This window comes from Malaclemys terrapin, chromosome 12, assembly GCF_027887155.1.
Source record: "Malaclemys terrapin pileata isolate rMalTer1 chromosome 12, rMalTer1.hap1, whole genome shotgun sequence".
In the NCBI taxonomy this organism is placed as follows: domain Eukaryota; kingdom Metazoa; phylum Chordata; order Testudines; family Emydidae; genus Malaclemys; species Malaclemys terrapin.
This window is the reverse complement of record NC_071516.1, coordinates 14,344,566-14,356,683: the sequence shown is the minus strand read 5'-3', so window position 1 is coordinate 14,356,683 and position 12,118 is coordinate 14,344,566. Positions and strand designations below refer to the sequence as shown.

General features: G+C 41.7%; 1 protein-coding gene across 1 annotated transcript; it reads left to right on the top strand.

Moving 5' to 3' along the window:
• The first annotated feature begins 7,893 nt into the window (after positions 1–7,893).
• Positions 7,894–11,424, top strand: PFDN4 (prefoldin subunit 4). The gene is made up of 4 exons (XM_054045642.1): positions 7,894–8,064; positions 9,005–9,112; positions 10,239–10,382; positions 11,001–11,424. The coding sequence occupies exons 1-4, from the start codon at positions 8,041–8,043 to the stop codon at positions 11,130–11,132; spliced, it is 408 nt and encodes a 135-aa protein (XP_053901617.1). The 5' UTR covers positions 7,894–8,040; the 3' UTR covers positions 11,133–11,424.
• Positions 11,425–12,118: the final 694 nt, after the last annotated feature.

Below are 12,118 nucleotides of genomic sequence, written 5' to 3'. Positions count from 1 at the left end.
GTAGAGCTTAGACCAGTTTCCTGAATGGAATAAGCTGCAGTGGCAAAAGGGCTTTTTTTGTGGGTATAACTGCATCTATCCTAGGGGCTTTTGCCAGCATAGCTCTGTTGGTTAGGAGTGTAATTTTCTTCACACTTCTGACAAAGCTATGGTGGCATAACTTCTACTGTAGAACAGGCCTTACAGAAATCTTCCCAGTGCAAAACAGCATATTTTACACTCTGTAAAACTTTCTGACAGTCCCTTGGCATGCAAGCAAAATACGTCGAGGCCTGTTGGTGGTGAGAGGGTCAGAGATGGCGCTAATGCTGATTTGAAAATTTTGAAAGGTTTTGTGGAGACTTACTGGTTTCAACACAGTTTTTGTCATAATGGAGAGAGAGTTAGAGACTCAGAGTGATCTGGGATGAAGAACCTTCTTCTGAATCTGGCCAAACAGGAACTTGAACCTAGGTCTTCCACAGGGCCGGCTCCAGGCACCAGCCTGGCAAGCAGGTGCTTGGGGCGGCCGCTCTGGAGAGGCGCGGCACGTCCAGGTATTAGGCGGCAATTCGGTGGACGGTCCCTCACTCCTGCTCGGAGCGAAGGACCTCCCGCCGAATTGCCGCCGCAGATCACGATCGCATTTTTTTTTTTTTGGCTGCTTGGGGCGGCCAAAACCCTGGAGCCGGCCCTGGTCTTCCACACCAAAGCTCTATCCACTAGGCCACCCGCTCACTTTTTGATGCAAAAACAGACATTTTGACACAATTCTGTTTTCAGAAAACCATTCTAAATCTTTTGTTTTCATTCCAATGAGGAAGGGCGATGCAGTTCCATTGGAGCTTCCCAGCCCTTTCAAACAAAAGTGTCATTCAAGGGAGGGTCCTCTAACTGCCCTCCTCCCCCAACAAACCCAACTTCTTATCAACAGAAAATGAACCATGGTCTATAACTGACAAACTAATTTTACTGTCCATGATGTGTCAAATGCCAAAAGTAAGAACCCTGAATAGTGAAAAGCAAGATTGGGCTCAGATATTCAGAACTGTGAACTTAAAAATGATTGTATTTCTGTGCCTAATTTCCATGTGCAATTATGCATGCAGTTTCATGAACAGGACCATTTAGCGGTCTATTTGGCCATTTTACATGTGCATTTCCTGTAACCTTAGGAGCTGTATTGTACAAATTAGCATATTGCTAATTAATGGGTGCATATTTGTACTGCACATTTATGAAAACTGTTGTCTCTGATTTAAAAAAAAATCTTGGTCATTAATAATCTAAGATCGTAGCAGTGACACGAGTGTTTGTAAAAGACAAGGAAACCTCTTAAAAAATATGTCTGATTTTCATTTGGAAAAAGTGTCCCTGAAATTTGAATAATATGCATCATACTACAAGTCTATGAGATGAACTTAATGAACTGAGTGGCCTTTACTTGTTGCATTAACGTCCTATCTGTAACCCGGCACAACAAATGTAGCCACTGTCTAGCCCTGTTGAATAAATTTACTAGAGTCATGCAAAAACTTGAACCAAAGGCAACACCAGCTGACTTACAGGATTTGTTGATTGAGCCTGAAATGTTTGTGCAGATGTTTTACTTTCAGTCTGAGGGATGATATTGATTCAGGCAAGCCTGATGCCACACAGAATCTTTTGGAAGCAAACTGATGCTGTTACTAATCTGAAGTTATTCAAGGTTACATTTTTACAGGATGATACTAGCTAATGTGCAAAACAAAGGACAATGAGTATATTGTTCTTAGGAGGCTGTGTTGAGATATCAAAAAATAAAATATACTGTAAGAGTATTTTCTGAAACTTATTTGCATTAATACAATCAAATACCTTTCATCTGTGTTCTGAACAACTCCTCCTGTAAGGATGGTTTATAATGTATTTGTGAAGGATACTTTTATAGCTCATTTCCATGAAATATACAGACTTCTTAGATTTCACAAGCTTAGCCCCCTGAGGCTTGGGCAAGTAAGATTCTTCAAGAAGTTATGCTGGTTATTAAGAGGTAATACTCTTCCTTCTGAGGTAATATTGAACTCAGAGTCCTAATGTATTGTTAGGAGCCACTTTGCTGCTGTAGTTGTCATTTTTTGAACGACATTCAGCATCGTGGTTGTGATCATTTAGGACTCTTCAAAGTGGAGGCCAGTTAACACTCCCGTTCAAATTCCAAATCGGTAATTACATTTGGCCTCTGTAACTTCCTCCTTCAGTGTCAGAAGAATCAGGGATGTTTCACTTTCTGTACTACCTTATTATGTGGCATTATTGTATTTCACCTGAGGGGTGGATGAAGCAATCCTCGTGTTTAGTCTGTAAACTATTTTGAGATCAAAGGTCCCATATACATGTAAAAAATACTATTATTCCAGCAGTACGTCTCCATGATCACATATACATGAGTCAAAATATTGGTTTGCTAATTGTATGGAGCACAGTGTATTTTGGCATCATTCTTTCCATTAAAACTACAAAAAGATATCAAAATTATCTCTGCCTTTACCATTAGTCAGTCAAAAGGCACTGAGGCCACACTCCATTGAACTCAATACCCTCTAGGCCACATCCTGCTTATTTCTATTCATGTGTATGTACATCAGGGATTAGAGCAAGTGCCTAAGCAGCTCATCAGCTAAACCCTCCTGGAATCCTGCTGTTTCTTTCAATTTAATGCTTATGCATGGATTTCTCTAGATGGGATTTTAGTTTCCTACCTACATGACTATTGAATACAGATATCACCATGGGGAAAACACTTACCATATTTATCTCTTTATTTGGTCAAGCATCAAATTAGTGCATATGTCAGATACTCACCAGGTGTCACAGGCTTTCTCCCAGGATACCACTGGATTCTGCAAAAAAAAGCAAGAAAGAACTTTTGCAGATTAAAAGATGCTGAATATTATTTACACAAAGGTTGGGGGAAACTGAGCATGCATGAAACCTCTATACCTTAAAAAAAAAGGGGGTTTCCACAAACATTTTCATTTTCTTGAAACATTGCCCACTACAATTTAGAATTGGGGAAGGAGGGTTTAAAATAAAATAACAACTTGAAAACTTAGACAGCATGTAGGGGTAGGCACTTCGGAAATTCTGATGATAACTAGCTAGCTAGACACATGAATTTCTAATTAAAGAGCAGCCTATAGTATACAGACTGAAGATTTTTTAAATAACCATTCTTGTCCTGCTTCTAGGGCAATTAGGGGAAGGAACTCGCAGCAATCCACAGCTCATATTTTGTTAGAGCCATACAGAGCTCCATCTTGCAGAGTGAGAGTTCTGACAGAAATCTAGAACTCATGGTAGGGTCCAATTTGGTAAAATTAATTTTCCCATCCCTATTAGGCACAATTGAAATGCATGGAGTGTTTGGAATCTGGATCTATATTTGATTTTTGCAGCTAGAGCTCATCTCTAATAAATATAATTCATCCAATGATATGTCTTGGGATGTATGGGGAGGGTATTTACTGGAAAGATAAGAAAAAAAGGGAGAAAATGGATAGGACCAGCATTAGAAAGTGAGTCAAACTCATTTTGCTGATTCCATACATAGTACACTAGTATTTTGGGGGAACTCTCCAGTCATTGTACTGTCATTGGTACAATTTCACCAGTTATAACAGTGGTGGAAGTGCTAGAACCCAGGATGGGGCGTTTTTATTACTCTGTCATCTATAGTACTCAGAGCAAGTCTAGACTACAAGATGGTAAATACATCTGTACCCAGTCTACACCAGCTCCCACCATTGCTATTACAGAGGAGCTGCTCTGGTGCTATAACAAAGATAGGAGTTTTTATGGGAAAGCTCACTGTAGACAAGGCTTTAGCAGTGGATTTGGAATAACTAGCTAAAGGGACCAAAATATATTGGTAGTATTCTCTTCAATCCCATTTATGCTTTTAGTAACAAATTCTCATCTGCTGTATTGGGCACCAGTCTTAGAGAACCTGAGATACATACTGGCTTGGAGGCAGGCAGACACAGTGCTTGCAAAGGGTATTGTTTAAGTGAGCATTGTTTAAAACGCTTCCAATCTGAATGTAGATTATGGCTTTAGAGTGCAGTTTTATTCTGAAAATGCCTGTGCAAAAATGACAGCTTACTCACCAGACCTTCTGTTCCTGTCTGTATTTAAAGCCATAGATAGAATAAGTTTTTAATGCTTTTTGTTCTTGTTGGCCCTGCAAAGACAGCACAGCTAAGGGAGCAGGAGATGGATTCTATCCCTTCTTATATGAATTGTTTACTAAGGGACACCTGCACAACCCAGTGGGAACAAAAGGGCCCTAATCTGCTTCCATCAGTTCTGTCTGTGCCCTTTTTATTTCCCCACTGAGTTGTACTGCAAAAACTAGGGCAAGTAATGGCTGGGAAAATGCCCAAAGAACCAAGGAAGAGGCATGAGTTGAAGGGTGGTTAGGTTACAAGTACTAGAAGGACAGACTGATGGAACAAGTCCCACCAAACTGAAAACGGAGAGTAAGTTCATGTAAAAACAAAACTCAAGCAAGAAAGAGCAATCCATATTGTGCAACTGAAAGAGAAATTAGGTCACTGAGTTCAATAAGTTTATCTTATGTCACCGTCAGAAAATTGTATCTGTGCAGACTGCTTTTCCTTTCTTTATATACCACAGTAAGTTCATCTTGGCAACACATAAACATGTACTCACTACAAATCCTGCCTAAGCATGTAGGAGAAGAGAAAGTTTCAAAGCTTTGGAAACATCCAGTTGCTATTAATTTCCGTCCTCTTATGTTGAGGGAAATTAAATTGGCTCAGATATAACATGTATTATTCATCTAATGCCGCTACAGGAATAGCTATGACCTAAATCATACTCTTTCATGGGGGAACCCTTAAGAAAGGAAAAGAGAACTTGGGCACCTCTGGGAAGTGCACATTGCAGTGAATTCAGAGATGAAGGTTGCTGACTACTAGTGCAATGAAAGGACGGGTTCTGGAATACATGTAGCCAGAAGTAGTTTTGCTATCCCAAATCTTCAACATTTTGAAAATTTTTCTCATCCCAAATTGGGACAAAAAGTAAAAAATCTCACCAATGTTTGCAAACTGTTTTTTTTTTAAATATATATATATATTGAGGAGGAGAATCAGGCCAATTGAAATGTTTCATTTTGATTGTGCCAAAACATTTTGAAGATTTTATTTTATATATTTTACATCCTTTTTACTACAAACTAGCTTAATTTTTGAAACAGTCATTTGAACCAAAAATGGAATATTTTTCACTTAGAACAATTTTGGAACCTTTTTTTTTTCCCAAAAATTTTTTAGAAACAGTCCATTCATTGAAATGGACTGTTTCTGTTTTGATGAATCTGCATTTTCCACAAAAAGCTTTGTTGAAAAAGTCCTGGCCAGCTCCAGTGCAGACAGTACCCCAACCCCTCAGAATCTGAAGATTTGTGAGGAGTATGCTCCAAGCCCACAGATAACAGGACAGAAATGCAGACTTCTTCCTTATCTTGACTTGGCCTCTATATTGCTATTGTGTATCTCCCTGTCTAATGAGGGAAGAAGCATTAACTCTTCTCCATGGCTGCTAGAAGTCTCTTTCAAAACTAATGACCCCAACTGTTTGGTGTTAGCTGGGGGCAGTTTCTGTAAGCCATTGCTCCTTGTGTCTATAGCTCTTGGGGCGCTTTCGTTCACTTTTACTCTCATCTGTTAACTGGATTCATTTTTATGAGCCTTTTGTGGAGGAAGGATGGCCTGGTGGCAGAAGCACAGGGTGGGGAGTCAGTAGCTTTAGATTCTATTCCTTGTTCTAATACACATTACTTAGGCACAAATTCTCCAAAATACTCAATTATTGGGGTGCCCAACTTGAGACAGCTTACATGCTTCAATCTGGGCACCCAGTGTTGGCCTTAAATTATCTGTGCCTCAGTTTCCATATCTCTGAAATGGAGTTAATGCCTACCTAGATACCTCAGAGTGATGATGTGAGTATTAATTAATGTTTGTAGAGAGTTTTGAAAGCCTTGCATGACAAGTACAAGGGAACTGTAAAGCACTAATTTTGGGGTTGGCACATAGACATACACACATTGATACTTTTCTATTTGTTACTTTTTTGTGTGCCTGTATAATTTTTTTCTTTTGATTTTGCGGGTTTCCTAATTTATTTTATTGAAAATAACCAAGAGAGGATACATATACAGGAAAGATGGCTCAGGAAAATGCATCACTAAACAGTAAATAGGGTTGCTTCCAAGAACCTTTGCATATTTGAGTCTCCTGCAGTTGTTACACATGCATAAACTTTTTGCACATAGGAAATCCTTTCCAGTTGAGTTCACTGAGACGACTTACAGTAAATAAAGTGCTGTACGTGTGCTAGTCCACTGTGTATAAATACTAAAATAGTCATTGGGTCAAAGACAGCAAGCAAATGGGCATGACAGGAAAGTCAATTTTGCAAAGGTTACTGTTACGAGCAACATGTTTCTTGGAAATCTCCCTTTTTGATCTTTAGTGCTATAGTATTTATCTTGTTCTTCTGAAATCAGTGGGAATTGAAGACACCACAACATCACCCTCAGGCAGTGCTCGGTAGACTACAGGATTAGGTATTTAGGGACTACTAACCAGTAGCAGAATTTTAAGGGCCAGATCTCAAACCTTGCTTTGGCTGCTCTGTGTCAGTCAGCAGCAATTAAAAAAAAAATGCTTTTCTGAAGTCAAGGTCACTGAGGCTTGAGCTGTATCCACAAGATCTCTTGCAAATATTAGGGAGGGAGCCCACCAAAGCTACTTTCCGTCAATAAAATTGCTCTCAAAACCTTGGCTAGTTGTCAGCTCACCAAACACATCATCAGCCATACACCCTGTTCTACCAAGGCTCCAGGCTCTTGAATGTTGGGCCCAGCATTGCACTAATGGCATCTGGTTGTCAGGAGTCCACTGCAGCCAAAACACACCCCCGCAGCTGTGGTTATGAAATGTTATGATGACCTGATTTTTTTCGTAGCTGTGATATAAGCTAAATAAATAAACCAAAGCATGTGGAGGCAATTATACAGTGCAAATGCCAACTGCCCTTATTTCTATTTAGGAAAAAAACATCCCTTTGTTTTAACAAAATATTTATTGTTTGCCCACAAGGTCCCTCCGGAAAGGAATTTGGTGTTGAAGAATTTTTTCCCTCCACCTCCAGTAATTTCCACAGCAAGACAGATGACCCTGGGAGAGGACTGGTCTTGTGGTTAAGGAACCGGCCTAGGACTAAACCTGGGACCAATTCCTGGCTTGGGCACAGCCTTCCTGTGTGACCTCGGCCAAGTTGCTTCATGCCTCTGTGCCTCGATGCCCCCATCTGTAAATGGAGATAACACTTCCTGATCTCGGAGGAGTATGTGAGGGTAGATGCCCTTAATATTCATGTGGCGCTCAGCTACCGCAGTCAGAAGAGGCCGTTGGCACCAGCAATTTTAGTAATATTTTATTTATGGGACTGTAATTAATGTAATTGATCCATATTCATTAATGGACTGATGAGTGGGGCATGGAGAAGAGTGAGGCACCAGGTTCCCCCAAGCATGGGGAGTGCATGGGTGACTGCTCCCCCGCAATAATGGGGGAGTCACTGTGGCTGGTTCCCCAGGGGTGGATGGGTGCATTTGCTGGGAGGCGAGGGGGGGGGGGGGTACACTACTGTAAAGCTCTCCAGCGCTACCCTGGGCTCCCTCCTTCCATTTGGTGTCTCGTTGCGCCACCTAGCGGCAACTCCCGCGATCGGCATTTAAAGCCCCCTATTCTGTCGGCGGATAAATATCCCACTGACAGCGCCTTTAAGTGGAGAGTACCAAGTGCGGGGGTTCCAGGTTAATCTGTTGTTTGACCCAAGGTCTTCCCATCCCGGTGGGGGTGGGGCCGGCGAGCGCGGCCTCGGGAGCGGGAAGCGCCGCCGCGGCTGAGCCGGGACCGACCTAGGGCGAGGGAGCTGGTTACTGGGACCTCCCCCTTCGCAGAGGGGCCAGTCGTTCAGTCCAACATGGCTGCCACCATGAAGAAAGCGGTGAGTGCGGAGGGACTTGGCTCGGGGAACCTTGAGTCCATCTTCCCGCTCTGCGGCCCCCGGCTGCGGGGCCCGCTCTGCGCCGCCTCCCCGCCCCCGTCCGAGGGGCCCTACTCTGCGCCCCAACCCCCCGTCTGAGGGGCCCGGGGCCCGCTTGCGCCTCCTTCCTCTAGCCCCCCCCCCCCCTGCGGGGTTGGTGCTGCCTGAGCGGTCCCGGTGTGTTGGGGCGCGCCTGACTCCTCCATGCGGGGGGGGGGGCACCACTGTGGCCTGTCCTTGTCCTCAGGCTGCGCGTTCCCGGTCCGGGGGGGGGGGTTCAATCTTCTCTCCCCCCTCCCCCCAGGCGGGGGGGGCACTGATCCCTCCCCGCTCCCCTCCTGCTGCTCTGTGTGTTGTGTGCTCCCATAGGCACTGCCCCGGTACCCTTTGGTATGCTCTGGGGCTCCTCCCAGGCCTTTCAGCTTGGTGGGGGTCCCTTGGGCTAGTCCCTGCTGTGTGCACTTTCAGTTAACGTTTGCTCCACAGTGCTGGTAAAGTTAAAAGGTAACTGACTATGTTGGGCTAATAATGATGGGGGGGGGGGGGTTGTTTAGTGATATTTCTAAAGAGGCAAAAGTCCTAGTACAGATGCATTTAAATCAGCATAAAAGTGCTTTTGTCAGTATTCTACTGGGGGAATGAGTATAAGCTATACTGGTAAAATCCCTTTTTTGCTGGTATAAGTTGTATGTACAGGAGGAGCATCTGCTGGCATAACTGTACTGGCAAATCTTTTCTAGTATAGATCTGTCCTTAGGAAAGAAACTATGAGAAATATAAGTATAACTTAACTTTTATACCTAAAAGTTATAACAATCTTGGTGGTATTACTTTATCTTCATTCTCCCTAAAAACATTATATAACAATTCAGTCTTCTCTGTAACTTCTCCCCCTGTCCAGGCTGCTGAAGATGTCAATGTTACTTTTGAAGATCAACAGAAAATTAACAAGTTTGCAAGAAATACCAGCAGGATTACAGAGCTGAAAGAAGAAATAGAAGTTAAAAAGGTACCTTTGCTATCTACTCACATGTCATCAGGGGCACTGAGCTCATCTTTGGTGCAGCTCAAAATTGGGGTTCACGTCTGTAGTAGGAGCTGGAGGGTACTATAACTAGAAGAACTTTAACTTTGCTTTTGGAGTCCAGTCTGTCTATAAAGTTAGTTTGAAAATAGCTAAAGCAAAATGAAGATGGAAGAGTGATTAGGTATAGGAAGTAATCATGCGAGAAGCACAAATGACCAATATTTATCTTGAATGTGTATCTTCTACTTGTGCATACAATTCTTAGAACCCCTTAATCATCATTTATAGGAAAAAGGTGTGTGTGGGGGGTGTGTGAATTAATCAAGGCTTATACAGACCTTTTGCTAAATTTTCTGGGCCAGACTCTCCACAGCATTACTCTAGAGTTATGCTGGTGCAACTCTGTTGAAATCCTAATCCTCAATTGCTGAGTTCATTTGAAATGGCCTACTACAGTATATGTGAACCCCTTATGCTTAACAATCTGCCCCAGTTTGTATTTAGCTCAGGCATAAGAATGGCCATAACTGTGTCAGACCAGGTCTATGTAGCCCAGTATCCTATCTTCCGACAGTGGCCAATGCCCGATGCTTCAGAGGGAATGAACAGAACAAGGCAATTGAGTGATCTATCCCCTTCATCTAGTCCCAGCTTCTCACAGTCAGAGGTTTAGGGATACCCAGAGCATGGGGTTATGTCCCTGACTATCTTGGCTAATAGCCATTGATCGATCTGTCCTACATAAACTTATCTAATTCTTCTTTTGAACCAAGTTATACTTTTGGCCTTCACAACATCCCCTGGCAACAAGTTTCACAAGTTGATTGTGCAGTTGGTAAAGAACTATTTCCTTACCTGTCCCAGATCTGAAGAAGAGCTTTCTGAGTCTCAAGAGCTTGTCCTTTCCATCAACAGAAGTTGGTCCAAAAAAAGAAACTACCTCACCTACCTTGTCTCTGCCACGTATACCTGACAGTTCTGCTGATCCTTCTCAAGATTATGCCACTACAGCTCAGAATAGCTTTGATTATAAAGCTGAAGTAGCTGTTAATGCATAAATCATATGGGGTAAGGTGACCAGCTTTTTGACTGGGTTTTGACTTCACAGAAACAACTTCAGAATTTGGAGGATGCATGCGATGACATGATGATGCTTGATGATGAAGATTCAATACTGATCCCCTATCAGATTGGTGATGTTTTTATCAGTCATTCCCAAGATGAGACACACGAGATGCTTGAGGAGGCAAAGGTTTGTGAGGGCGGGAGAGTCCCTTTGATATATTCAGTGCTACAGAGAGCTCTACATTAGGATGGGTGTGTTGATGGTCATGAGCTGTTCATCTGTCACTTAGAACCTTACTCTTTCTGAATATCCTTGACGTAGTACTTTAATAATGACTCTGGTCTGAAATCCCCAAGTTAGCTACAGAGGAAGTGCTACATGGGCAATAACAGCGCAATGGTTCCCCCTGCTGCCTCATCAGTGTGTATTACGCTGATCTGGAGGAGTGATGGGAATATATACAAGAGTGCTGTGCCATGATGACTGATTCAGTCTTTGGCTTTTGCTGAGCATGCACTTGTATTTTATGATGTAGATCTACCCGTCTACTAGTAACTGAAGAGCTGCCACCAACACATTTAACATGTGGCCCAGAACAACTAGTAGAGAGTAATTGTTTCTGGTTACTATTGAGCTGGATTTGAACTTGCAACTGAAAGCTCTGAATTCTGTCCTGTTCCCAGTCCATGAATCCTCTTAAATAATTGGAATGTATTTTGCTTGACTATGTCATCTATAGGTAAATGAATGAGAAACTTTGCTCACTGTGCTTTGGTATTAATTAGCCAATATTTTGTCTTCCAGAAAAACTTACAAGGAGAAATTGAAGCGTTAGAATCTCGAGTGGAATCAATTCAGAGGGTATTATCTGACCTGAAGGTTCAGCTTTATGCAAAATTTGGAAACAATATAAACCTTGAGGCTGATGACAGTTAATTTTTTCCTAAATACACAGTGTGCAGTTTTTTGTATTGGTTTATTAAATGTGACTCTTGACATTTCCCTTCTTTCCAATAACGTTTTTTTAAAAAATCCCACTCATTTATTGTTTTATGGCTTTCCAGACATGAGTTCCACCGATGTAATGAAAGCTTTCTTATTTTGCTTACCTACAATTATTTATTTGTTTCATGAAAAGCAATAGCCTTCCATGTATTGCTGATGCACATCAAGATTGAGATCTTTACATTCTCTTTATTAAAATAATAATAAAGTCAAGCAAATATCATACATTTCCTGTGTTTTTGTTTGTGGAAATCACTATCCAGAGTGTGTGAAATGCTAAAAATCTGGAATTTCTGCAGTCAGATATGTTGGATTAATTTGTCCTCACTGACAGTTAGTTAATAGTTAACAATTGTACTATAATACTTAGTATGATTATGTTTAATGATGCTTACCTGCTTTGTAAATTGCTTTCATGTCTATTGATGAAAAGCACGATATACGATCATTATCAATCAATGACATGCTGCTTTTCATCCAAGGATCACAAAGCACTTCAAAAAAATTAAGTATCATCATTCCCACTTCACAGATGAGCCAATTGAGGTTCAGGAAAGTTTAGTTGCCAAAATCACTATAGCCCATCCAATGCTTTCAGACTTATTGCTATCTTGAAACTAATTTACATTTTGTTTAGACTAAATATCTAGTTTTTATTATAATGGCTTACCTCAAAAACTTTATTGTGGTGTTTGAGCCCTTAGAGTACCTTGAGTCAAGTTTTCAAGCTTTTCTCTCTAGCCTTGAGGACTAGAAGCTTACTTTAATTTAAAAAACAAACAAAGAAAAAGCTGAGATTCTCACCTAATCATATCAGTCTAAATCCTCAAAGCTACTGAGCTACATCTAACCCTCTAGGTGGCCTGCATCCTAGGGGAATCCTCAGCCCTGATTTAAGCCCAGCCTCCTGAGAGATC